This window comes from Tyto alba, unplaced genomic scaffold (genome assembly GCF_018691265.1).
Source record: "Tyto alba isolate M040663 unplaced genomic scaffold, T.alba_DEE_v4.0 Super-Scaffold_33, whole genome shotgun sequence".
Lineage (NCBI taxonomy): Eukaryota > Metazoa > Chordata > Aves > Strigiformes > Tytonidae > Tyto > Tyto alba.
In genome coordinates, this window is record NW_024881308.1 from 438,288 (window position 1) to 466,142 (window position 27,855).

The 27,855-nt window shown below is 50.6% G+C and overlaps 1 protein-coding gene across 2 annotated transcripts in view; it reads left to right on the forward strand.

Annotated features, from left to right (window-relative positions):
• The window catches only part of LOC104358208 (rho GTPase-activating protein 39), a 65,560-nt gene extending 43,225 nt beyond the window's left edge, over positions 1-22,335 (forward strand). For both annotated transcript variants that reach the window (XM_042801119.1, XM_042801118.1), the window contains exons 3-10: positions 71-1,379; positions 6,376-6,922; positions 8,239-8,328; positions 15,647-15,720; positions 17,192-17,391; positions 18,299-18,390; positions 18,918-19,087; positions 19,527-22,335. In XM_042801119.1, the coding sequence (XP_042657053.1) occupies positions 71-1,379; positions 6,376-6,922; positions 8,239-8,328; positions 15,647-15,720; positions 17,192-17,391; positions 18,299-18,390; positions 18,918-19,087; positions 19,527-19,721 (2,677 nt within the window). In that variant the 3' untranslated portion in view covers positions 19,722-22,335. The remainder of the gene's footprint in view (positions 1-70; positions 1,380-6,375; positions 6,923-8,238; positions 8,329-15,646; positions 15,721-17,191; positions 17,392-18,298; positions 18,391-18,917; positions 19,088-19,526) is intronic.
• The last annotated feature ends 5,520 nt before the right edge of the window (positions 22,336-27,855 follow it).

Genomic DNA, 27,855 nt, shown 5'->3' on the forward strand with positions numbered 1-27,855 from the left:
AGAAGTAGAGGATACTTCAGTTAATATAATTCTTAAATAATTCCCTGTATTTGTATCTTTCTTCCTTCAGGGAGACTCCTACCCACTGGCAGCCTCTACCAGGCACAAAAGCAGCCATGTTGGTCAAAGTGAACAGTTTGAGGCAGATGCAGAGCTCTTCAGACAGTTCACTTCAGTTACAGAGTGCTCCAGAAGCCAACAGCCAAAAATCTCTTTCAAAACCAGCCATATATGCTCAGCCTCAATCCACATCCCAGAGCCCTGGAGCCACAAAGGAAATGCCTACAGGAGAAACAAAGCATTCTTTGCAGATCAAAAAGATGGAGAATGGTGGGTTTTGCCTAGTGCTGATGAATGGTCCAGTTTCTCAAACACCTCCAAGGAGCCAGACAGGAACCCCCCAGCCTGCATCCCCGAAGTATGCTTCCCCTGCACCTATATATGATGAACCATCTTTAGAGTCTCCAATTTATGATGAGCCACCAGTAGATATGGACACTGAAAGTGTCAGTATGAGTGGGATGTCTCCACGAGGGTCACCAAGCAACAGCTTAAAAAAGCAGCTGCAACCGACCAAATTGTTACTGCATCCAGGTATGCAGCAGCAGCAAACTGGAAAGAAGCATGTAAGAAATCCCTCTTCCACTGAATACAGCCCAGCTGGCAGAGAATATATAAAACACATGGTCAACGTTGACCAGTCCTCCAGACTCTCCCACTCTTCTGCTGCAACAGCTGATGCCTCTACTAAACTGCCTGGTCAGCTTTCTTCAAAGGACAGCTTCAAGCAGTCCTGGAGGATTTTGGAAGCTAATGTCCTCAAGAACATGGAATCCCACCACAGCCAGCAGAACAGCCTGCAAACTCAAGAGTACCCAACTGGTATAAGCCATCAGGATTCTGGTTATTCAACTGGCCCTTCTCCAAGCTTGAGGAAAAGGAAAGGAAGGAGGCAAGGGACAGGTCAAGGAAGACCTGGCTCTGTGGGCAGCAGCAGCGAGCTCACAGCATTGAATGATAAGCTGATTGCCGAGATGCGTGCTGTAGTGGGCAGGTCAGCAGCTTGCAGGGGAAGCAAAGCCAGCCTTGATGCTGAAAGTCTGGAGAGTGGCATCCCAGCAGAGAGCAGCAAAGTCAGATTTCAGTCTGACCACTTGAAAAAATGCATCAGCCGAAGCTCAAGGGATGACATCTCGGCTAGTAATAGGTCTCTGTACAGACAGGGCCTGGAGAGCAGAGGCAGCTTTCCCAATGATGTGACTGCTCCACAGGACACAGTGAGGCAGAAGAGGACTTTTGAGAAAATAGATTCTTTAGAAAAGAATGTGACCAGCCAGACAAGTTTGGCTTCATCAGATGCTACACGCCACTCCTCCCAGGTACCTCCCCATCTACACTGGCTTAAATTGCACACCTTTGCTAGACTGTTGTGGTGTAGAGCCAAGTACCTGGTCTGCTTCTGGGTGTTCTGCAGGCAGAACATGCGCCTGCAGAATAGCAAGCAGGTCACAAAACTTCACAGCTTTGCAGTGAATACCCCGTTTCAGGCCAGTGGTGAGGAGGGATTGTGGAGGGGGACACATCCAGCAAGCCCTCAGCACTGCAGGTAGCTCTGCTGTGTTACTTGCGTGAATCTGCTGCCTGATCATTTTACTGGTGCTTACATCTTCTTTGGGTAGCCCTTCACCCTCACATGTCTTTTCTGTGTTTGGATGGGCCAGAGCTGGTAGGGTACAGGACACAGGCATCAGGATTTACATGGCCAAATAGCAGTGTTTTCTCTTTTTTTTTTTTTTCCCTTTCTTCTTTTTCTAATAGTTCCTCATATTCTGTTCTCCCTTCCGATTGTTCCTGAGCATTGAATGGAAATATTCAGAAAACCAGTGACAGTGACTCTAGCATCTTCCTCTTGGAAATAGCTGTTTTAAAGCCTGTTAGTGTGCCTGCAGGTTGTGGTTTGAGCTCAGAGGGCAACTGAGCACCATGCAGCCATTCACTCATCCCTTCCCCCTATCAGGAATGGGAAGGAGAAAATGAAGCAGAATGGCTCAGGAATCCGGATAACAGCTGGGAGGGGTGTTCATCCATTACGGGTCACTGGCAGAAGACAGACTTGTTAAGGGAAGAAAAACACCCATCACTTTAATTCAGTCTCTAACAAAGACAACACTTGAACAGACCATGTGGGATAGTGAAAAGTGCCACCACATCCCACAAAAATACCTCCCCCTAGCCTTCCCTTCTCCCCGGGCTCAGCTCTACTCCCCATCTCTCTAACTGCTCCCCCAGCGGCACAGGGGGCAGGGGAGTGGGTTACAGTCAGCTCCATGCTCTTTCCTCCTCAGGAAGTGGGGGTGAATGCCGTGTGCTCCTCCGCTGCTCCGTGTGGATCCCCTCCCACTGCAGACAGTCCTCCATGGACCTTCTCCGGGGCGAGTCCTCCCCACGGGCTGCAGCCGTTCCCACGCTGCTCCGCCGTGGGTCCCCGCTGCGTGTCGCAGTGCTCCCGGTGCTGAACCACAACAGCGGGGGCTGCTTCTCCCCTCAGAGTCCTGGCTTCTTTTAAGTGAAGTTACCTGTCCTGGTGTGGGCTCCTCCACAGGCTTCATGTTGGCCTCTGCTCTGCTGGTGACCTTCGTGGGTGGCAGGGTGGGTGGCCCTGCCATCTCCATGGTGTAAGGGGTCTCTGCTCTGGCGCACCTCCCTCTCTTCCTCCTCCTCCTCCCTTCCCCTGACCTGGGTGTTCGTCCTTCTTGTAACTCCTCCTCACGAGTCCCAGCCCCCTCCCGGGTTCCCCTTCTCAAATACGTTATTGTAGAGGTGCAGCCACCATTGCGGGGCGGCTCGGCCCTGGCCCGAGGTGGGCCCAGTTTGGAGCCGGGGGAGCTTCGAGGAGCTTCTCCCAGGGGCCACTGCTGTAGCCCCCTCCCCCGCTACCAAAAAGTGGGCCACAGAAACCCAGCACACTGCACAAGTGGAGTAGTTTTTCTCAATAACACAGCTCTTCTGCAGAATTTAGTTTGCTATCTTTTCTCCTATTTGCATTTGAAAGAACCTTCTGTTTCATGGTTTTAATTCAGATTTAGGTTCTACATAGGTGATTTTATATCCTGTGAAGGTTTTATCCTTCCTCTCTCTGCTTACTCTTCCAGTTATTTCACTCCTGCTGAACAGCCTGAGCCTCTGCATCTCTTCATTGAGGCACAGCTGGTAACAATCCCCCAGTGTGAAAAGTGACTATTTATTTTAACACTTAGTTCTGTCTTTTCTCCTGTTTGCTAGTCCACAACCTTTCATGAAGAAACTTGGCAAAGCTTCTTGACCATTTCAGATTGCTCCAGTAGACCTGTGACATGTAACTTTTGTCTAAAAGCCAGGCTGACACCTCCCCACTGTATCAGATTTATGTGTGTACGTTCTCCTCTTTATTGTAATTTCTGATTGATAATGCCTTGCTTTCACTTGAAACCCTTTTTAAAATTGAGGTCATGCTCCCACATTTTTAATTTTTCAGGCACAGGGCCAGTTTGAGTTTACACACCTCGCAAGTTACAGTTAATAGTTCAGCAATTTCATTTCACAGCCTCTTTAGACTTGTTGAAAGACTGCTATCCATTCTTCAGGATGGAGAACTGTCTCCACTGAGAGGGGAGCCCCGTGGAGCAGGGGAGCAACGTTCTGTGTTCACCCCCCTTCCTGCGAAGGAAAGAGTGTCGAGCTGTGGACATTCCCTGCCCCTTGACTGGTGGGGAGAGATGAGACTTGATGTCTTGATTATGCACAAGAGGTGGTAGGTTGGGGATAGGCTGTGAATGGCCTTGAAAATGAAGAAAAATAATTAATGTGAGGTAGAATGGACAAGGGTAATACAGTGGAAGATGTAAATAGATGGATGTTGTGGTAAAGGCAACAAGTCAATAAATAAATACTGTATTTGCAGAAATACTCTGAGATGTGAGAGTCCAAGTAAGGAGGGAAGGAGGTTTTAGAGAATACAGCAGCAAAATTACTGCCTTGCCTGAAAATGACAGTGTGTGGCTGTAGTCACCAGTGATGTCCTGTGACAGAAAAGGAGATTCGGGAAATGAGGAAATTCATTATCCGAGGACGGTGGGCAGAAGTTCTGGGAGAGGCTGAGCAGAGGTGGATGTGTACTGTCAGCACAAAAATAATAGCTGGGTAGTTGTGTGAATGAGGTTTGAGAGATAAACTCTAGAGAGAGAAGAGGAGAGAACCAAGAGCCTGTTGAACCTCTAGAGACTATGAAGAGGTGGACCCTCAGAAGTAACATACTGAAAGAGCAATTAGGGTGGTAGGAGGAAAATCCACTCCTAGCGTGGAAGGCGGATTGAAGGAGACAAAGGATGGAAATGGCAGAGAAGAACTGCAGGCAGGGATTTTTAGACAACGTGCTGAATGAATTCAGAGAGGGTGAGGAGGTAACTCAAGGGATAAAAAAACAAAATTAAGTAGAAATGCAGGAAAAATGATTGTGCCCCAAGCCGACAATAAGAAGTGGAGTGTGATGTGTGCTAATCCCCTCAGACACGTGTAGGTACATGTTGGGTTTAAGATAAGGAACTTTTGGACTGCACAAGCCTCTGTCATGAGTTCAGCAGTTTCTCTTTACTAAGAAGAAAACACTGACTTGCTCTAAAATTTTAAGAACTAACAGATATTTTGGGGTTGACTGTAGTCCAGGACCAGAATAGTGTGCCACAGAAGTTAAAGGTGATCTGCAAAGAAGGAAATTCTATGTTTTTATTTCACTTTTTCCACTGCAATACCAAAATTTACAGGATTTCTGTTTCTTTTTCTCTTTTTAAAAACCAAGAACCTGAAGATAATCTTGTTTGGCTTTTCCCTACTTGCTGCAGATCTCCTTGGAGAATGCAGACCAAAGTGTGGGCTGGTTAGCTCTTAGTTGCTGTGTGTGGGAATTTCAAGTCTAACAAAAAAGTCTGTTTCCTAAAACAGCTTGTTGGGTATTTTGGTTCAATATGAGTCCCAGGCTGACACTTCTATCCGAAACAGAGAACTCTGGATGGGCAAAATAAATGTCTTATTTTCACAGGTAGTTATTACACATAATTTTCTCGGGATCAGTACTACCAAAACCCTAATTATGTAGCTATCTGTAGAGATCACTGGGGAAGAAGAATGGACAGGGTTCCATGTAAAAACTGCGTACAAAGTCTGGGAGGAAGGAAGGTCTTTTGTCTCTGCTGCTTAACCCTCTAAACTTGTGATGAGTGGCCTTGTCCCCAGAGCAAATGGGTTTAATTACTGCAGCGTGTGGGTGGGGAGCAGCTGTCCCTCGTTCTCTAAGGAGAAAAACCAACGCAGTACTTGTGAACAATTCTCATTTCATTTGGGGAAGTTTATGTCAGTCTTGGATAGGAAAACACGGTAGGGAGCCCATCGCAGAGGCGTCCCTGAGTCCTGTGCAGTGGTGCTTAGGCACTAACAGAAGTGCTGGATCTGTAGCCACAGCCCGTAGCTTCCCCGCGGGCGCTGAGGGCCAGGGCCTGTTTGGCAGGAGGTCAGGGTGTCTGTAGGGTACAGTGAGAGCCAGCTCTGTTAGTGGTGGAAGTTGACTGACACAGATAGCAGGTCTCCTTCACTTAACTCAAACATGATTTATCCTACCTGGCTGACAGCTTTGCCCTCACATAGCTGTGCCTGCGCTCCACTGTGCCTCTCTTAGCTTCTCCTGTCCTCTTTGTGTGTCTGGCCAGTATTTCCGTTAGGAAGGTCATAGTGGAATTGAGACACATGTTTGCACAGGCCGCCCAAAGCTCAGCAGCTCCTGATGGTTGCTAGCCATGTTGATTTGGTTTTGTCTTTTTTTTTTTTTTTATTATTGCTAGAACTTGGAAGAATAGTAAAGACAGGAACCAGCTACAGGATTGTAGAGGCCACAGAGGGTAAAGGTGGAAAGGAAGCAGTGCTATTACTGCTGTAGCTGTCTAGTCTGCCACCTCCTGGTGTTCCCCCCCCACCTCCTGGGCTCCTGTGGCTCTGCAGGAACTGAGAGGTGAACAGTGGGGTGAAACTTGGCTCCTTGGTGTGTCCTGCTGCTCTGGGAGTCAGCCCAGCTCCTGCTTGGGCTGTCCGGTGCAGCTCTGGGACAACTTGGACCATCAACCCTGTTACTCCGTGTCACAGTGCTTTGGGGACAGCACCAGTGTACAGCTGTGCCTGCCAGGCTCTTGCAGAACTAGAGATGTCAGCCACCGATTCTGCACAAAATCATGTTTTGTACAGACACACCATTTTGCCGTTGCTGGTAGCTTCATGAGTCACTTGATAATTCTCCTAGTGGAGTTAAGGAGTCATCTAAGTCGTTTTTAACACGTCTGTTCTCCGTTGCAGCCTGGGGCAATAGAGCTGGACCTCAAGCAGGAGACCAGTGGCCAGCCTGGTGGCTGCATAGGACATCACTTCTCTTACAATACTCTACGGAAGCCCATCTCTCAGAGCAGCATGGCAGACTGGGCTTCCAAAAACCTGAACATGCACACTCAGGGCATCTTCCGCCGAAGGATCTCCATCTCCAACATGCTCTCCTGGAACGGCGGCTCTATCAAAAAGCCAATGCTCATCACTAGCAACCGCACCATCAAAAAAGAGGCGTGTGAGATGTTCAAACTGGTGCAGAGCTACATGGGAGATCGTCAGACTCGCATGGACCAGAATCACGTGGCATTGGTCACGGTCACCAAGTGCTGGAGCATGCAAGGTTTACGGGATGAGCTCTACATACAATTGATCCGACAGACCACAGATAATACGTGCTACCGAAGTCTGGCATGGGGCTGGGAACTGATGGCCATCAGTCTGGCCTTTTTCTCCCCATCACCCAAATTTCAGTCTTATCTGGAAGGTTACATTTATCGCCACCTTGACAGTGATGAAAATAGTAAGTGCCTCATGCACACCCACCCTGTCCCCAGCAGCATTCGGGTGGGTCGTGACACTTAGGGTTGTCTGCTTTTCAAAAATACAGATAGTCACCAGCCAGTGCTGTGGTTTCTGTCAGTGAGAGCACCATGTGCTGGGCAAGTTCATCCTTCCTTGGCAGGATGAAGTTGCCACCAGCTCATCTCCCTGCAGTTCTCACTTGTGTCTGTCAAAGAAATGCCAGCCCTAGACTGTGCTTATCTCACCAGTCAGCATGGCAAGATCAGCACTGAAAAGAGCCTTGGACCCACCAAGGGTAGAGTTTCTTTGGGTTCTTTGAAGACATGATTTACTTCAAAGTTCCTTAAAGCAGGCGAAAAAGAAAAGACGAATGTTAATACAGAATTTTCTAAGGGAGCCGTTGCAAACATTACGAACGGGCCTTAGCTTGGCAAATAGTTGGCAATGCTGAAGGATCCTGTCTTTTGTTGTGAATAGATGCGATTTATTTGTCTTTCAGAAGCCTCAGGGACCAGCCCAGCATATATTCAGTTATTACCCCAATTTTAAATTGCTATAGCATCCTGTGGGAAAAAAAAAAAAAAAAAAAAAGCCGAGTGCCAGCCTGGGGTGTATGGTGTATTTATTGACTCTTTTGTCACTATTTCAACAGTGCTTGCACTGTCTTGTCCAGTCTCAAGCGAGAAACCAGAGCACCTGTTTCCACCTGGGGCTTCAAACACAGGTTAAAGCACCCTGAGGTCACCAGGGCAGGTGCACAAGTTCTGCCCCAGTACCCCTCTGCCCCTGCTAGTGAGTGTGGTGGTGGAGCAGGGTTTTAGGGGCAGCAGTGGTACAATGCCAACCTTTGCCTTCTGATTTCATGCTTGTAGCCTTAACGTAGGGTTCCTTCACCAAACTGATGGATGTGCAGTACTGGTTTGGGTTTTCATAAGAATCCTAAACCCTTGTCACTTCTCCCCGAAATCATTCCCTCCAGCTACACTTGGCGCAGGAGCAAAAAACCAACCTGTCAGCGTGAGAGTCCGGGCAGCAAGGAGAAGTAATCTGAATTATTTGAGTCAATTGTTCATTCTGCTGGTATTTAAGCAGTAAGTTTATTTAGGTATAAACTTGCTGCCTGGAGCCTCTTCTCAACTATTTGGCCATTTGGAGAAGTTGAGGGGTACATTTGGAGCTGACTGTGGTACAGGTCCTTTTCCCAAGCAGACCTCCTCAGCTGGAGTTAGGCTGGCTACCATGTCTAAGGGCAGTTCTGGGCTTTGGTATTTATCATTCCACATTATTAATCCAGAGCTTCTTTTGAATTTTCAGTTGCCCAGCGCATCAAGGAGCTCGTGGATCTGAAAAACAAGAAGAACTCGAAATCCAGGAAAAAGAGGAAACAAAACACCGAGGATGAAGGTAAAGGAAGGCACAGCATGCAGGGATCCAGGAGGGAGGACTACACTGACCTCAGACATGCTGAGCTCCACTGAAAATCAGACCATTTCTTTAAGTGCATGGACTTAGATTCGAGAAACTTTACTGCTGGTGGCCAGTGTGAGAGGTTTGACCAGAGCATGACTCAGCAGTGTTGGTGGCAGCTGGGCAGCATGTGGGACGGGGAGCAGTGTGGAGGCAGCGAGGGAGCCCTTCCACTCACAGCAGTGTGAGAAAAGGGATTTTAATTTGGTTGCAGAGCTGGGGCTGTAATTCAGCTGGCCTTTGTGTACCATGGAGTTTCCTATAGCATGATGCAGTGCTAAAAGCCATACAGGCCAAGTGTGTTGAAAAGAACGTGTCTCAGTTGTAGTAATGGATTTTGTAAACAACCACCCAACCTGAGGACCTTCAGGGAGAACACAGATATCTGGCAAAGAGCACTGCCTTTTTCTCTTCAGTATTAGTTTCCCCTTGTCTATGCTTCCTGGACTCCGCAGTCCAGGGCTTGCAGTAGCATCCCTGCTGAATGAACAAGAGCTCACATACTCCTCCAGCCTCAGGTTTTAACTGCTAGCTGCAGGATAATGCTTTATCTGGCTAAAGTCATGCTAAACAAAGTCCATTCAGTTTTTTATTAACATTGCTTTCAGGAAACTTGAGTCAACCCTGTGAATTCATATCAGGCAGCAGTTTATATCATGTGACCTCAGTGCTTTTAGTCTGGGAGAGCTGGAGTCCAGCTTCCTGCATTGCTGAGCTGTAGCTGACGCCAGCAGGCAGGCGTGTGAAACATGGACACCACAGCTGAATTTTCCTGCCATGGCTTTCTTGTGTCACTGCTCCCCCAAGGCAGCTGCAAGCCTGGGAAGTTGCCCCCTTGGTCACAGCCCTTACAGTAAGAGTGTCTGTTGCTTCTCTGTCTCCAGTGGGTTTCAGAGCAGATACCTGAAATTGCACAGAGGAATTATATTTCTGGTAAGGATATGTCTTTTTCCTGTCCTATTCAGGCCCAGGAGAGTTCAGCTCATTTTGAGTCTTTGAAAAGTCATTTTGCTTGTGCTCAGAGGGGCTTTGATATCTTTATGGGATAACTCCGTGGATATTGCTCTGTGCAGGGCGTGCTCTGCCTGTGGGCTGAGCAGGCTCTTCCGTGCAATTGCTTGTCAATATTGCATGTGTTGGAGTTGTGCTTAGGAAGATAGAGGCAGCTTTAACCTAAAAATAAAATAAAATAAAACAAAATATTATATTATATATATATATATATGAAATGTTATGGAAAAGTCACGCCAGGATAGCTTTATAAAGTTTCCAGAATGAAGCACTTGGAAGTCAGAAGTACCTGTGTGGCCTCAGCTGGGGCTCTGGTGACAGGACACATGCTGTTCCCTTCGCTGGACCCTGGCACACAGAAGACCCACTCTAGCAGAGAGCTGGGACTTTAGAATAAATGAACTGGTCTGCAGGCTCCTGACAGCTTCTGCAAAGGTGGTGAGGGGCACAGCAAAGGAAGAGGGCCAGCAGATCACTTGAACCAGCTTTTTCACAAGTGACTGATAACACTGAGGATTTTTCCTGGGGCCTGACCTCAGAGCTGCACCTGAAGTGAAGGGAGATCCTGAAGGAACACACCAGGTTCCATCTGCTGCTGGTTGGAAAGGTCAGGCTTTTCCTCGGGACACCGATGTCTGCCCCATCATCCTTGCTTGCTGGGCATGTGATGGGTGGGTAGGTTGTAGCTCCCTTAAGTTGCAAGGCTGTTGTGAGAAGTTCATTAGTAGCTCTGAAATACTTAAATGCTTATGGATGCTGTAGCAGCAGTTCAGCAGAGAAATCCGTAAGGAAATTAAATGTACTGTCTTCAGACAGAACCGAATAGTAGATATGTTGGCATATATGTAAATCTTCCAGTGAAAAATTGAGTTAAAGCAGTGATTTCACACACACACACTTCATTCAGTGCACAGGCTTGTCAGTAAACATTTATCATCTGACATGCACCCAAAGAAATAATTTTGAAGTTTCACACGTTTACCTCTGCAGTCTTCATCTTCTAGCATTATTCTCTGTGGGTAGATGAAATGTGAAGGTGGTGTGAGATCTTTTCATGGATCAATAACCCATTGAAAGGCAAAAGAATAACAAGTAGAAATAAATTATATGTTTTCAGGAGGATCATCAGCTGATCGTGCAGGAATGTAAGCTGGGCTTTGGGTCTATACAAGGGAGGCAAATAATGAGCTGGCAGCTTGATATTGGTACAGAATTATTCAGGACTGTAAAAACTAAAGGTGCAGAGGGATCTCACAACGGTGAGCAACTGAGCAATCAAGCAGCAGAGAAGATTGTCAACAAAAGCAGAGTATATGGGGGAGACATCCCTACATGCACGTGCAGCGGCAGGCTCCTATGTAGTTGTTGCAAGGAGGGAAAGACATTTTGTGGCCTGTATATGAATTTCCAGAAATGTATACACAGTGCAGGGAAGCAGTCAGAAACCAGAGGATGGGGAGCTTTTAGAAAAGGGACAGAGAGCAAACCAGCATTTGGCTGTGTTCATGCTCAGCATGTCCTGGCTGTGGTCGCTCCAGGGCTGATGAGTGCAGCCGGGGAAGCCCCACAGGAGCTGAACCTGCAGGAGAGAAGAGGGAAGGTCAGTGGGCTGCAAGAAACTGCAGGTTGTCTGGGGAAAGCAAGAGGGAGAAAATTTCTCATTGTCTTTTGTAGCAGAAGAATTGGAAATCACCTGGTTTTGTTATTGTGCAGCAGGCTTAAGATCACTCTGTCCTGAAGCACAAAATTAAATCATTAAGGGTCTGCAAATCAGGGTGTTGTGCAGGTTAGGAGCATAAACAGGTTTAAGAATAGGACAAATTCAAAGAAGGGAAGTCTGTCAGATGATGGTTAATGGTCCAGGTGCTGCACTGCCTCAGGGTGTCTCCCACCTGCTGTTAGCTGGGAGATTTTTGCAGGGGAATACTCATTTTTCAGACGTGCGCTATTTGTTTCTTATCCTCCTGGTAGGAGATGCAGGCTGCTGATTCATACAGCCCTTTGGGCTGACAAAGCATGACATTTGCCACATAGGGAATGGTGATGGAGCAGCATTGCTGGAATACAGAAGGATGCATTGGTAGCGTGAGGAAGAGGGGCTGAAACACTGCCATAAAATGGGGCTACCTGGGCTGGTCTAAGCCAGGAGAGCAGCACTGGTGCAAAGCCCAGCTGAGCTGTTCAGAAGGCACCTACCCCGGTGCTGAAGAGCCCAGCAAGATGGGGCCCCAGTCTGAGTGTGCTCTGACTGTGCCAGGCTGAGGTCCATGAGAGGCTGCAGTGGATCAGAGAAATACTGAGACAATGGCTTCTGTTAAAGTATGTGTCCCATGGCCAGGTCCTGAGTCCACATTGGTTGCTGCATTTTTTAAGACATTTTTTGGCATGAGAGCATTAAAGTCTGTTCTAGATGTTCCTGCATCTGCCCTGCCTGGATTTTAACTTGTTATAAAAAGATAGGTTCTTTAAGAAGCTCTTCACATGTGTTTCTAGGCCAGCACATGGAATAATATTTTCCTTTGCAAACTATTTTTCGGTGTGGGGGTTGTTAGTAGTTTTCTGTTTTCTAGCTCCTGGGGCTGCTGTGGTCCACAGGAAATAACAGATCAACTTGAATTTCACAGATCCCTTATGTGCTGAGAAAAGGGGAGTTGCCTTCAGTATTAGCCCTTTCCAGCCCTTGCAGGCAAAGCTGCCCATCCCTGCACTGAGGGTGAGCTGGGGAGTGGAGGGAGTATCTGGCCCACTTGTTGGGAGAACTGACCGTGTGCGATGAGCTAAATGCCAGGAGCTGGTCTAGCTGAGCATTTTAAAAGCGGCCAGATCATCAAGTCAAGCCACTAGTTTGGAAAAGCAGAGGCTAAAGCTAAATGCTGTTCCTCTCCTTAGCATTTCCCTCTGCAGCTCATTGCTTGCCTCCCAACCTCTCTGCATCTCCTTTGCTCATCTTGCCTTGCATGTGCCGCAGGAACCGGGAGCACTCGTGCTGGGGCAGATGACTTCTGTGTGGCAGGGAGGCTGCACACTGTGCATTTAAGGTGTCAGCCTCTGTGGAAGCCATTCTGTGCCTGTCGCCTTGTTCCTCACGCCTCCCTCTGCTTTTTTGGTGATTCAGATCCATGGGCAGTAATGGGTCCAGCCCCTTGCACACAGGGCAAGTTTAGTTTTCAATTTATCTGCTTGAAATTTGGTCGGCTCCATGCATGACCCCGTGTTGTGGTTTGAGCCCACAGGACAACTGGGCGCCATGCAGCCATTCAACCAGCCCTTCCCCCCCAACACTGGGAAGGAGAAAATAAAACAAAAAGCTCAGGAATCAAGATAAGGTCAAGGGAGGGGGACTCACCCATTACGGGTCACAGGCAAAAGACAGACTCAGAGGAAAAAAAAAAAGAACATCACTTTAATTCAAACACTAACAAACCCAACATTTAACAGGCAAAGCAGGACAGTGAGAAGCACCACCACATCCAAAACCACCTCCTCTCAGCCCTCCCTCCTTCTTGGGCTCAGCTCTGCTCCTGATCTCTCTAGCTCCTGCCCTGCAGTGGCTCAGGGGATGGGGGTCATAGTCAGCTTGACGCTCCTTCCTTCTCAAGACAGGGAGTGAACGGTGCACGTTCTTCTGCTGCTCCACATGGCATCCCTCTCACTGCAGACAGTCCTCCATGAACTTTCTCTGGTGTGAGTCCTTCCCATCAGATGCAGTCACCCCCAAGCTGCTCAGGAGTGGGTCTTCCCTGTGTGTTGCAGTCCTCCCAGCGACGAACTACAACAGCGTCAGCTTCTTCTCCCCTCAGAGTCCTGTCCTTCTTCGGGTGCAGATGCCTGTCCTGGTGTGGGTTCCTCCACAGGCTGTAGATTGGCCTCTGTTCCACTGGTGACCTCCGTGGGTGACAGGGTGGGTGGCCCTGCCATCTCGCCACGGGATACAGCAGGGCTTTCTGCTTTGGCACACCTCCCCCCCTTCCTCCTCCTTCCTCCCACTGACCTCAGTGTTCTCAACGGTGTCCTTTTGGTAACTCCTCACAAGTCCCCAACCCCCTCTCAGGTTCCCCTTCTTAAATCCATTATTGCAGAGGCACAGCCCCTGTTGCAAATTGACTCAGCCCTGGTGCAGAGGTGGGTCTGACTTGGAGCTGGGGGAGCCTTTGAGAAGCTTCTCACAGGGAGCACCACTGTAGCCCCTTCCTCTGCTACCAAAAACCCCAGCACACGAACCCAGCGCACCCCAACAGTCCCCTCTGGGTCAGAGGCTGCATCTTGGTCATTGTTGGGAGCAGGATGCCTCGCTGCAGGAAGTGCAGGATGTAGGTTTTAGGCTTTTCCCAGGATCGGGGAGCTTTCTGGGAAAGTACAAAACAGGCTTCAAGCAAATGTGTCTGGCTGCTGCCTGTGCATCAGCCATGCAGGCTCTTCAAGGCAACCAGTTCCTCTGGAAACCCTGTTAACTTTTAGAGTGATTATGGGTTTCATGGCCTAACTACAGAGTGAAAAAGCATTTCTTATCAATAGTTTTGAATGTGCTGCCTCCTGCATAATTGCTGTGATGCAGAGACACAGTCCAGTCTTCTTCCCACTCCCTCCTTTGTGGAGCAGATGACACTTTGCATTGGGGTGTGTCTACACATTTTAGCAACAGAAATCGTAACCTGGAACAGTGAAGCAGCACAAAGCAGCTCATTGGTTTTGCTTTCTTTAATCCTTAGACATTTCCAGTATAAATCATGCCTGGGATTAGCAGGATTTTTGCATACAGGGAATATTTTCTTTTAGATAGTCCCAAGACAGAGGAATTCTTAAAACTGACTTTTCTTCCTATTGCCTGCGGGAGAGGGGAATGCTGTTGTACCTCCTTTGGCATTGCTCCAGTGTTACAGAGAGGCTCCACTCCAGCTGTCAAGCAGATTGAGCGAGGCAGGGGGTGCTTGTTTCGCTGTGGGAAGCCAAGGACTCTGGTTTGTCTGCTGGCTGAGAGGAGAATGGGGGAAAGCACATCTCTCACCTTTGTGAATTCTTCTGCTTGGGAAGAGCTTGTCCTCCTTCTGTATTTAGAGGATTTGAGGAACTCCAGGCTCCTGAACAGCTTACCTAAGCCATAGGGCGCGTGAAAGGCTGATCTGAAATACACAGTATCTGACCAAAATGTAGATTTTAAAAGCCACAAGTATTTTGAACTCTGCTGCAAGCTTTGAGCCTGGCAGGGAATCAAATAGGCCAGATCTATTCACTGCTTTCAGCAAGCAATTTGGGTTTAACTCAAAAAAGAACAGAAGGCCAACGGTTTTGGAAAAACTCTCCCAGCAATCAGTGCTCTGTCAATGCAAAAACATTGCTCCTGGTGTCACGGGGGGATTAGCTCTGTGAATCCTGGCTCCACTCACCCTCAGAGTTCGCTGAACCAAGCGCAACTGGAGCAGCTGTTCTTGCAGAGGGCTGCAGCTTTTGCAGTGAAGTTCCCAGGCTCCAGCGTGTCCAATTTGCCTTGTATCACAGAGCACACCTGAGCCTCACAGCACAGGGCTGGGTTGGAGGATGCTGCAGGCGGGAGAGTGAGGAACCCTTCTGCAGGGCTTTGGGAAGCTGGCAGAGACCCTGCCACCTTCCTGCATCTCTCCTTGCATCCGGAGCTCACTGTTGTTGCTGGTGCCGCCTTTCCAGCCCCAGTTGCCTTTCTCACCTGCTGCCTCTCTCACTAGCCCAGAACTGCAGTTCTTGATTTGTAAACAATTTATTTAAAACACTTCGAAATCTTTCCTGGCAGGAGGCTGGCTCTGTGTTCTTTGGCTGAGATATGGCAATATGTAAATACCCAGCTCTGTGTCTGTGAGACACGTAACTCGAGCCACACGGCCAGGAGTGAGGGCTCATGCTTGCATGCATGCCTGGGCTACGAATGCCAAATGGGTGTCTCATGTTGAGTCAGGACAGCGTCAGGCTGCCTGTGCAAGAGGTGGAGATCTGCAGGAATGGGGCTGAGAGGTGCAGAGCTACGAGCCTTGACCCAGAAGACAAATTCCTCCAAGCCCAAGCACCAGCTTGCACTGATGCTGCTTGCCATGGGGCTGCAGGGCCGGGAGGTGTGAGGTTTCGGCAGGCTCTGCCCTGCCCGCACGACAGGCTGCGCAGGATGAGGGCGGCTGTTTGTGCTGGTGTGAACTGCTGTGCTGGTGCTCTCTGAAGGTCTCTGGTGTGGTGGGTGCACAGTGCTGCAGGCTGACGGCTCATTTCTCCTTCCTGCCAGGTCTGCCCATCAGCACCTATGCCAAGTACTGCTACCGGAAACTCCAGAAAGTAGCCGTCACCGGAGGCAAAAAGGTGAGTGGCTGCCCCGGCTCCAGGACCCGTAGGGCTGCTTCCCAGGTCCCAGACCAGTCGGTCCTGTGACTCTTGGAGGTCACTCCAGTGGTGGAAAGTGGAGACAGAGTAAGCAGGGGAGAATTGCTCAGGGCTTGTCTCCCCGTGGACACGTGGGAGAATGCTGCTAGCCAGGTCCTGCCATCCTCCCGGCAGACAGCAGTGCCTGCCATGCTGGCCGCCGCATGGCTGGTGCTCCCTGGCCTTAGGGGTGTGGAGGACAAACCTGATGTTTGCCTGTCTCCAGGGTAAGAGGAGCTGTCTGTGCAGGGGATGCCCAATATTTGGTTTCTTCAAGTGAGGGAGGAGTCTCCCTTTGCCACTGAGAGCTTGCACGGGACCGGGTTTTGCAGCTGTTGCAGGGTTGTTAATTCCCAGTTCAAAAAGTCATGCAGTAGAGATGACTGGTGCAGGGGGCAGCCTCTGTGCCCTGCATTATCTGGAAATCCCCCTCCTCCCTTTACTCCATGCAGTTCTGAGTGAGGCTGAGAAAGCTGGCGGGTGTCCTTAGCCTGTCCGTCATAGGTCTCCAAGCCAGATCTGGTCTCTTATTTCTGCAAATCCCTGTGAGGCCTCCCTGCCATCTGGACTCCATGTACAGCAAGCAAATAGCTGAAATACCTGGGGACGGGTGAAGGCTCCCAGCACCCCTGGGGGGCAGGGCAGGAAATGTCCTGACATGCATCCCACCCAACTGCAGCCCCTGTGGCTGCTGTCCAAGGGGTCAGCGGGAGCTTTCCCCATATCGTGCCTCTTGCTTGGCTGCAGGGCTGCTGCCCAATGGCTGCCGTGTGGGGCAGCCTTTCACCCCTGTGCCACCGCTCTGCGTTGCTCTTAATCTCTGCCAGGGGAGATTCAAAGCCCCTTTCAAGTGTCAGTGTCTTTCAGAAGCAACAGGTCCTGGTGCCTGCTTTTCAGAGAGCTTTAGCACCTCTGAGAGGAAAGCATTCCCTGGAGTCGGACATACCTGGAATCCTCTTCTTCAAAGGGCTGTTCTTCATCTGTCCCACGGCCAAGTGCTCGCCCAGTGCTGAGCTGGTGGACACGTGCCCTCCTCTGACCTCAGCATGGCCAGGGACAGGCTGGGCTTCATCTTTCCTCCCGCCGTGCCAGCAGGTAGAGCTACAGCTGGAGCAGCGCCCCTGATATGCAAAATAGGGCAACACAACCCTTGCAAAAACAGCCCAAACTTTCCAAAGTGGTCTCCTGCCAACAGGCAGCAGCTCCTCTTTGGCCAGATGAGTTAAGCCCCCCCTGATTTTAGGAGGCGGGGGCCTGCAGAGTGAGAACTGTGCTGCCAGGAGGCCAGCGACGTGTCCGTGTGCGTGGGCAGCCCTCTCCATCCTGTCTGCTCACCACCACCATCCCCAGGTCACTGTTTCTCTGTGGGCTGGCTGTGCCACAGCTGCACTGAGCTCTTCTCTGCCCTCAGGGCCTCCGTAAACCCACAGTGGAAGAGATAACACATGCCAGGAATGCCATCGTGACGCCATCGCTCTTTGGCAGCTCTCTGGAGGAAATCATGCTGCGTCAGCAGGACATGTACCCAGGGAACAAGCTGCCCTGGGTGCAGACACAGCTATCGCAGCAGGTCCTGGCCCTGGGAGGAGAACAGACGGAGGGGATTTTCAGGTGAGCTTTTGGGGCACTGTGTTACTTTTGAGCCGCCCACATGTCAGTCCTCAAAGCTGGGAAGTCAAGACTTACCTCCACATGCTTCCTCTTTCCCCGAGAATAAGAGTCTGCCGCAGATTAGACAAAACCTGACCTTTCCCAGGTTCAGGAGTCACCTCTTAAAGTAGGATGAGCCCACTTGCATGCATTAGCACAGAGGGGACAGCATAGATGTGGCATGAACTACTTAGGACAGCACATACCTGGGAAAAGCATTAAACTTTCATCAACAATAGTAGTTGGCCAATGTGGGGAAGGGATGAGCTCTTGGGTTCCTGTCAGAGCAGTTCATCAAATGCAGCACATCAGCATTGACGATGCACAAAACATGAGGATTTTGGTTTGGGTTTGTTTTTTGTTTGCTTGTTTTGGGTTTTTTTGTTGTTTGTTTGTTTGGGTTTTTTTGTGTGTTGTTGTTGTTGTTTGCTTTTTTTATTTTATTTATTTGTGTTAGTTTTTCAGCAGCTAAACTTGATTTAAGGTAGCTAGGAAAAGGCTCAACTTTGCCCTGTAAAGGTTTCTAATATCTTGGTATATTTAGCCAGAGATGCTTCCTATATTTGGACTGAACATGCTGCAGAGAGGCCTAGTTACAGAAAATAATCAGTCCTGAGGACAGAATGATAGTTGGTATCTGAGCTAGTGGGAAGGAGACAAGTGGTTTTTCTACCCCCACTTTAAAGCTGTGTCTGAAAACAGACAACGTGTTCTCTCTGAGGAACTGCTTCTGTAGCTGCCACTGGTGCATGCTCCCTTCTCCCTGGGGCCCCAGAAGCAGCTTTGGAGCCATGGTTTGCCAGCCAGCTGCCATACCAGGCATGTTGCCCTGCTCACTCTTTAAAGCACCTTTGCTGTGTCTTTGCAGGATACCTGGTGACATAGATGAAGTCAATGCATTGAAGTTGCAGGTGGATCAGTGGAGAATCCCAAGCAGCCTCAGTGACCCCAACATCCCAGGTATGGGAACATGGCAGACATGTGCCGCAGCCTCAGCCGTCATACTGTGTGGAGGGGAAGGTACAGGAGCAGCCCAGGAGGTGTGCTGCTACTTGGGGATGTGCACACAGGCTGTCTTCATCAACTGGGTTTTCCTTTTGTGCCTCTCCAAATACCACCCACAGAAACCCTGCCTCCAGCTGGCCGTGGCGCAGTGAGGCTGTTCAGGCTGGGCAGCCTGCAGTGTGGCTGGGAGTCATTCAGGAGCAGCACTCTAGCTCCAAGGTCTCACTGTCCTCTCCTTTAGGCAACCCCAGAGCCACCTCCTGGAGGACCAGGTAGATAACAGTCAGTGTTTCCCTCTAACTGGCCAGTTTGGCTGCCTGAAAATTTCAGAGCCAAGACTGAAGTAAGATGAAACAGCACAAGTGCAGAATCCCTTCTCTGCCCTCTGTTTCCTGGGGTACCAAGTCTCGCTGCCAAGTTTGCCTCTGAAGATGGTGGGGAGGTAACCAGAACTGTTCTCATGCACCCTGCTTTCTGCCCAGCCTCTCTTCTCAAGCTCTGGTATCGGGAGCTGGAGGAACCTGTGATCCCCCAGCAGTTCTACAAAGAGTGTATCAGCAACTATGAGAACCCTGACGCTGCGGTGGCCGTGGTGCAGCTTTTGCCAGAGCTCAACAGACTGGTGCTGTGTTACCTCATACACTTCCTGCAGGTAGGCAGCCCCCGCAGTCCTGCGCCTGTGCTGTCAGCCAGGAGCCTGGAGCCTGTGGGGCACAGTTAGTGGAAGACAGCTGTGGGGGCCCATCAGCAGGGTTTTAGGGCCCCTCACTTGTATTTAAGGTGGAATTGATGGAGCGGGGGTCAGCTGGTCTTATTCCTTATGGGAGCAATAAACTGTGTTCCTGATCCTGTAGAACATGGGGCTGGTCTCAAAGGTTAAGATCTGTAAGATGTTCCCTGTCTGCTGAGGATCTCACACTGTTGGCTATGTCAGAGCATAGTGGTCTTCCCCTATTAATGTGTGGCTGTTGGGGCATTGTCCTTCAGGGAGGCCACATCTCTGCTCTCCTTGCACATCTTCTTAGGCCACGTGTTTGAAATCTCTTGCCCTTTTCCACTGCTCCAGCTGAATGTCTTCTTACTATCTGCAGATCTTTGCTCAGCCATCAAATGTGGGCAGGACGAAGATGGATGTGAATAACCTGGCCATGGTGATGGCCCCCAACTGCTTGCGCTGCCAGTCTGATGACCCTCGTGTTATCTTTGAGAACACACGCAAAGAAATGTCCTTTCTTCGCATGCTGATAGTGCACTTGGACACGAGCTTCATCAAAGGGCTAGTTTGAGCCACTGGCCCTGGGGTCCCAAACATTGCTCTGGGAAGTCGCTGGGTGCCTGAAGTCTTCTCCCCTCCACTTAAATTTATTCCATTGTCCTTGCTGTTGTCACACCCTGGATTAGCCTCTGAGCATATCCCAGCATATGACCTCGAGAACAAGAATGAGATGCTTCTGAAAGGCTTGGGCTGTTCAGCACCAGTAAGTCCTTGTACATGCCAGGCCAGATTCTGCGGTTTCTGGCCTTCCAGTGTGTGTGAGAGGCGGGCAGCCCTCCTCCTCGGAGCCACAGGACCAGTTGCTCATTGAAAGGGCTGTGACATCTGTGAGAAACTGCTACCTGGGGCACTAAGAATCTCTGTCTCCCTTTTGGAGGCAGAGTTGGCTTCAGGTAGGAGGACATCGCTCCTGTCGTGGCATGAGCTGGTCCTGGGGGAGATGCTGCCTCATTGGGGATAATCCCACTGCTGTGGAGCCAGGCTGGTTCACCTCTGCAGAGTGTTGGTTGGAGGCATGAGGCTTATTCTGACACCCCACAGTGCTGTTGGTAGAGGGATGTGAAGGTGCAGGGAGTTCGGTGAGGCGTAAGGGTTCCTTGGACTGCCCTGGTCAGTGGAAGCCCAGGGAGAGGAGGTGTTTGAGCCTCTGCTGCTGGTGGCTGGATAGGCTGACATCCCACAGCTGGGAGCCCTGGCAGGCCAGATCTGCACAATATCCACCTTTAGGCAGCTTCAGAGCTGCACAGCAGCATGTGGGAACAGCTCTGTGCTGAGCTAAACCAGCACCCACCAACGCTGTGGGGGCTGGGGACAGAGGAAGGCCACACACCTGCCAACACATAGATAAACAACCTCTTTGGCATCCTTCTAACGAGGGCCTAATGCTGGGCAGCCCCAGCAGCCTTGCAGCCCTTTTTTTGCTATGGGTAGCATGAGCTAACACCAGTTTCCTAAAAAGCATCTGAGACCATGCTGAGAGCAGCCTCCACCGCTCCAGCACCCACCCTTCCTGGTACCACGTCCCTGCCACACCATTCTGCTGAGGACCAAATACCAGTTTTACCCACCCTCCTAGTTCAGCGCAGGTCTAAAGAAAGGTGGGAAGGCCCTCAACCAACATTAAGAAGTGCCCCTGTGCTCGGATCTGCCCTTCCAGGCAGAGCAGCAGCATTGCTGTGTACTTGTAAAATGCTGATATTACCTGGAGTCAACTGTGGTACCTTATGCTCGTCCCACCAAATTCCCATGGGTCTTGCAGAGAAGTAGGGAAGGGGAAGGAAGGGAAGAGAAGAGGCAGGTCTGAGCAGCTGGGGTGTGGTGGAGCCTGCGCAGGAGTGGTGTCAGGCTGGAAGCTCAGCATTCTCACTTCTGCTATTAAACCACTGTAGCTTTGTATGTGCCACCAGAAGTGAGGCACAGCAAGTTCAGTGTCTTTCAGAAGCAGCACGTGGATTTCCCCGCAACCTTCAGATAGTGTTGCATGTTCCTTATCAAGCAGCAATTTCTAATTCTGTGGCATCCTGGTGTTACTCTTCCTTTGAAGTGTTTTCCCTGCTGGAGTCACATCTGCTGCATAAAGCTGCATGTTGACGTTACTTTTGCAATGCTGTCTGCCAATAGCATCCAAGGTTGCATTTGCATTTCTGCGTCCTCCTCCCTTTCAAGTGGGGACCTGGGATCATCCTCTCCTGGTTGCAATGGGGAGCTGAGCCCTTCCAGCAGTGAGGGTTAAAGCTGATGTCTGAATTTGTACCAGATGTTTGGGCTTAAAGAGCCACGTGCAGAGAGTGCCCCGAGCCTACTGGCTGCTTGGATCTCTTGATGTGTGCGAACAGGGTTTCCAAGGCACGTGTTCACTCGGATGAACTCCACAGCAGGAGTTCAGTTTGTGCCCAGCTGAACAAGGGTTGTGGTTCCTTTCCTTGTACCAGATGCTTCTGTGGTCCAGTGGGCCAGGAAATCTTGCTCCCATGTCAGGATTAGCTCTGTCAAACATACCCCCAGAAATGTGCCAGGGTCTGTGTTGCACACCCATCCCACCCCATCCCATCCCATCCCATCCCACCCCATCCCATCCCATCCCATCCCATCCCATCCCATCCCATCCCATCCCATCCCATCCCATCCCATCCCAGTGCTTTGAAGCCTTTCAGCTCAGTTGGGCCTTCTGCAGTGCTGAACGACTTACACTTCAGATGTGAAGCTACTTTCCCAGAAATGTAGAGATGGGCAGGGGGTTACCGGCTCTGCCATATTGTACTAAAATTTGAATTGCTGAACAGGCTTGGGATGCCACATCCTGCCTGCCCTATGGGCTGGAGCAGCTGTGTGGTGCCTGTTCTTTGGGCTGAAGATGCACGTGCCTGTGTTGGGCTTTGCCTGCAGCCAGCCACCCCACAGGTGATCCATGTTATTCCTTGCACTTAGCTGTAGCAGTTAATCAAACCATAGGCATTTGCTGCTATTACAAATTAATACTTCCTGCCAGGGCTGTAAAATACGCTAATAAATGACACTGGATATTATTTTCTTTGACAACAGATTTGTAAATACAAATCAGTAAAGCAGCCTTTCTTCTGTTGTAATAATAAATACAATCTCCATGGTTGTCTTGTTCAATTCTTTTTGTGAATTTCTGAAGCATTGTCATGTCCACCTGGAGCTACAGATTTCAGCCTGAATGTCAGTGTTCATGAATAGCATTTGGGAATCAGCATGACATACACACTTGGAAACCAAGCTGTGGGCTGGTTCTGTTCTTAATTCTCAGGCAGCCACTATGGGACACTGAATGAAACTTGGAAGAGAACAGGTTAAAATAGATAAAGGACAATACTTCTTTACACAGGATCTTCTGGAGCTTTTCAGGGTCAAAAAGAAGTTAGAGAAGTTTGTGGGCAATAGCTCCACAAATGGGCAGTCAGAAGAGAGGGATGTCCTGCAGGAGGTGGCCACACGTTTCCCTGCATAGTCTCTGCTGTTGGGCTGACCCACCTGGGACATTTTTAAGTTCAGACTGCAGGATCCTCTGATCTTTCTTCCATCCTCACTCCAAGAAGCCACTGGGAGCAGCCTGTGTTGGTGCTCCAGACTCGCACTGGTTGCACACTATGGTGGGGCTGCAGCACAAGTGTTGGCTGTGCCACTTCAGCCATGCAGTGACGAGTCACTGCCCTGGGTCTGGCTGGTGCTGCTGGTGCACTGGGGATGGTCACTGTCCTGGCAACATTGGGAAAAGACTGTACACTTCAGGCAAAGCTGGTAAGGGCTGCTTAGTTACTCCAGCAGTTCAAGATCAGCTGTGCTAGCCAAATCACTGGGTCTTCACACCAGCCTTGCTGGCAGGAGGTGGTGGGTGGCTTGTAGCCTTCAGAGAGGGGCAATGACAAGTGAGAGGAGAAGAAAGACCAATACCACCATAACCTTACACAGCCCTTTCCCAGATGGATGTCTGCAGCCTGAGGTTTAAGTGCTTTGCTATGAAATGAGCTGATACTGGCCAGACCAAAGAAGCCCCCAAACCAAGTGCTTCAGCTGTGGCTCAGAGACTTGGGCTCACTCCGGCAGTCACCTTGGCCTGATACCTGGATCACTGATACCTGGATCACTTACAGAGTCAATGGCCAGGGTAGCAGCTGGGCTCATAGTGAGTTTGTGGTTTGTTCTCAGCTTTCACCAGCAGTGCAGTAAGACCCTGTGCCAGAGGGCTGTTTGGGACATAGCTCACTTGTCTTTGGCTTATTGAGGCACCTGCAGCTTGTCCAAGACTTACCACTGGTCGTGGAAGTGTAATGTGTCCGGATGGGGCCAGCACCCTTGTGGTGCTGGGTGCTCTTGCTGGTGCTGTTGAACTTCTGGCTGATTTAAGTCTGCTTTTCACAGAGCCTGGCATGAGGCTTTTGCTGTCTCTGTGATTGTGTCCTGGCAATCTGCAAACAAAAATGGTAAAAGCAATTCTCCCAGCTACTCCTTGCAGACACCATGCCCTCAGGTCTGCTGTCCATGTTCCACCTCTGGTCGTGAAGAAGTTAGGCAGCTTTTGGGGGATCGTGGCTGGGTTTTCGACTTCTCTGTAGGTTCAGTTTGAGATGGAGGAAGGTCGAGCTCAGTTTTGGCAACTGCCTGGTGTTTTACAGGATGTGGTAACCTATCCTGCTCACCCGCCGCCCCTCCTGGTAGAGAAGCTTCCTTGAGTCTTCCCTCTCCTTGTAAATGTGAAGCGTCTTCCTCCTCCTGGCCCACCAGAGATACTCCATTTCTCTCTCAAACCAGAAGTGCCCAAAGGTTGCACCACATCCCCCAAAATCCAGGGCAGCGGGCGGCCAGTTTGTAGCCTAATCCTCATGTAGGTTTTTAGCTTAATCCTCATGCTGAGCTTTGCACTGAATCAGCCTTGTGGGAAGAGAGAGACCAGAGGAACAGGCGAGCCTGCGTCAGGAGGCCTGCAGCGCCGGAGGGAGGCAGAGACGGGAGAGTCCTTGTCCCTGTGCGGGTTTGATGTGTGTGCAGCAAAGCACTGGCAGATTCAGCAGAACTGGCTATTGTAGACAGCACTGAGCTGGGGCTCTGCAGAGCAGGGCTCAGGCTCTTGCACACCCGTAGACTGTCTGTGGGACAACCATCAATGTTAAGATGGAGAAAGCTGATTTAGCTGCTGAGCGTTGCTGGCTTTTAGAGCCCCTGTTGTCCCGTAGCATTTGTCAACCACAGTTAATGGTGGAGAGAACTGGGTGGGGTTGCAGACAGCTGGGGAACCATCCCAGGCATCAAGAGGGGACAGGGAAAAGCAGAGGCATTCAGAGTGAGGTGGACCACATACGGACCCTGTTGGAGTTGAGTGCTTCCAGGTGGCAGTGCAGGAAAACTCTTGGGACACACTGAGTCACTCGTCAGCTGGACTTTTTCTTTCAAAGCACAGGGCACCAGCTAAAGACTCTGCCCAGCCTGAAAAGGTTTGAACCTGAATTTCCCAGGGGCTCCTCCTGCCCCGGCCTCCAACTGGAGCTTCCTCTGTCTCGCCATCAAAGCCATCCCACTTTGTCCGAAGTGCTTAGTGTTTACTGTCATGGTACAGGGACCTTGTGTCTGAGGGCTGAGGACTTGAGGACTGTGCAACCTCAGCTGTCAGGGTTTGCTGGGGCCGGCAGGATTCAGGGCCCAAGACTAAGGCTGGTGTTATGAGCTACTACTTTTCCCAAAGGAGAACTAGAGGCTTATATTAGCTCACCTCCACTCAGCTCCATTTCCTCCATCCCACCTGTGCCAAGTCTGGTGCTTCATTCAGCTCACAAGCAACAGGGGAGACCGAGTGGGTCATGGCTGGGCGTGGAAGAGCAGGGCCCTCTTTTTTGAGGGCAGTGAGCTATTGGATTGTTTCAGCCGCAAGGTCTATACCCTCAAATGACCTGCCCCTGGTGCCTGCTGGGGAAGATAAAGGTGCTTCAATTGCAAATGGTACCCAAATGCTGGGCTGGGGTGTCCCTGGAGTGTGAACTACCTCCCTACTCCCCGGGCAGGCTAACCATTCAGAAGAGCACAGGCCTGACAGGCCCTATAGCACCAGAGCCACAGAGGGTCCTATAGAGCAGGGTCTCATCACCTGCAGGCAGATAGCCCCAAAGAGGACACGGCCATGAAGTGAGCTGCAGCCTCCCCCCTACTTCCAGCTGAATTGAATCAGTCTAGGTGCATTGATGCAGGAGTGCCCGCTTGTTTGCATGTCCCTCCATGGACAGGGCTGCACCTGCCCTGGCCAAGGGCACAGGCTGAGGGTGGGCATCCTTCCCTAGAGATCTGCAGCCAATTTCCAGCCTCTCTGGATGCTTTGGCCAACAAAGAAGGTGCGAGAAACTGTCCTGAGTTAGAAACTGCCCAGATGGAGTGCTGTTGTGATGAAGGCACGTTGACTTGGTGAGTCCCTCATCTCTCACCCTAATGTGCACCTTGGGACCAGGCCTGGAGGTCAGCCAGACCTGTGGGGACCTCCAGCAATGCTCTGACGAGAGCAGGTATGAGCAGGGTGAGGCATGGTGGGGAGAGCTGGACACAGAAAACTCATCCCTGGACTACTGCATGCGCTTTGGTGTGGAGGTCAGGGACTATGTCCAGATGACTCTGTAAGCCCCCCGACCCGTGCTGACCCTCATCTAGTCCCCACCAGGGCTGCCGATCTGCACAACACGCTGCCTCTCTTGGCAGCAGCGCAGTCCCGGGCTCCAGGCGTGCAGTCTGCAGTGACCCCACGTGGGCTGCACGGAGGAATCCGAGGGCTCCCTTGTGCTGGTGAAGATAAACCCCTGCAGGCACAGAGCCCCCCCTTCCCAGCTGCCACGCTGGCCCCTTGGCCAGCTGGGAGGAGGGGAGAGTCTCCTGCAGTGGATTACTCCAGCCCAGCACACAGGCTGGCCTCACAGACTGCTTGCTAGAGCTGGTTTGGCCTCCTTGAATAGTCAATGCAAGCAGCGTTTTCTGAGCGCAGTTTGTCTGGTGCCAGAGCAGAGGCAGAAGGCTGGCTGGGTGTATTGCCCTTGCCACGTGCCTGATTTTCTCTGTTGAGATTCGGGGAGGCCAGCCAACAAGTTCAGCCCTCTGGCAGGCAGGCAAAGGGCCAGCAGCATGGCTGCAGGTGCTCAAGGCCAGCTCTTTGGTAGCGCAGCTTTAGAGCTGACCTTGAAGGGAAAGAGCTGGAGGATGCCTCGCTGGGAGCTTCTCATGGCAGATGTGCTAAGAGTTGTGGTTGCTTTTTTTAATGATGAAAACTCCTGAATGAAATGTAGTGCTCTCAAAAAACCCAATATACAAACACTATGCTGACATTTTGCTAAAAGAAGAAAAAAAAATCAATTTCCCTTAAAACTTTGGAGTTATTTTTTAGCTGCTTTCTAGTCTAATTCTTCCTGCATTTTTTTATCTTGCTTCTGGAAACCTGCAACATTAAAACCACATGTGAGATTTCCAGGTTAAAAAATAAATCCAAACTGATAACTACATTTTCTGCCACGTTTTTTTGTTGTTGTTGTTTTTTTTTTTTTCCCCTGTTACAGTATTTTTAGCAAGCCACTCAGCTTCCGCAGATTTCCAGCACGCAGCTCACACTCTCTGTCAGAGAAGCCTTAACAAACATGTTGCTGTACAGCGACGGGGACCGCTCTGCTTTAAACCATTCTTTGTGCTCACTGGGTCCTGTGCTGCTCATGGCACTGGTCTGAGGTTGACGTCATGGGAGCAGCCAGATTTGTGCAGTGACAGCAGTTCCTGTGGCTATTTGGGAAGAGGAAGACAGGAAAGAAAAGCACTTGGACTTGGGGAGGTGCTGTGCTCTCCTCTGGAGCCTGGCAGCACCTGTAGCTCTAGTCCTGCTTCTGCAGACACCTTGGCAGCAGGAGTTACTCTTTTCATCCTGAAACCTGGCACCCACTTGTCTGTGGGACCTGAGCAGAAAATGACGGATTATCCCAGGAAAAACCACCTCAACCAGAAGAACTTACCCACCCACAGCGACAAACACTGTAATATTTGACAATCAGATCTTCAGCCTACAAAGATTTTTGATCTGTCAGTCTGGTTTTGGCCTTAATCTAGCATAAAACTGAAAATATATATTTTTCCCCCCCCCCTGTACAATTCGGAATTCTGTATCTACAGAACAGCCAGTACCAAGGGCAGGCAGGCAGTTGAGGGATGTTAATGAGCCCCGTCTGGGCAGCGCTGGTAAGGCCTCACCTGGAGCACTGAGGCCAAGTCCGGGCTCCCCAGGAGATGGGACATCAGCAAAGGGGACAAAGTCCAGCCGAGAGCTGCTGAGAGGAGTGCCCACAGCCCAGACACCCGGGTTCACGGCAGAGTGAAAGTGTCTGGCCTGTATTCCACCCGTGTACGGACCCCTGAAACGCCTCATGCTCCTGCCCACAGAGCGCTCCATCTGATGCTGCACTGTGGATTTTTCCCAAGGCCGTGGCACAGCTGTGGTCGCTGGCACGCAGGACAGGGGCCCGAAGGGCTGCGGTGGGGCCGCAGGAGGGGCAGAGGCTGCAGCTGCAGCTGCAGGTCGGCTGCAGGACCGGCGCCATTGCCCTGCAGGGGACGGGCCGGCGGCGCGCGCGGCCGCCAGCGCCCCCTCAGCGCCCCCGCCGCGCGCGCGGCCG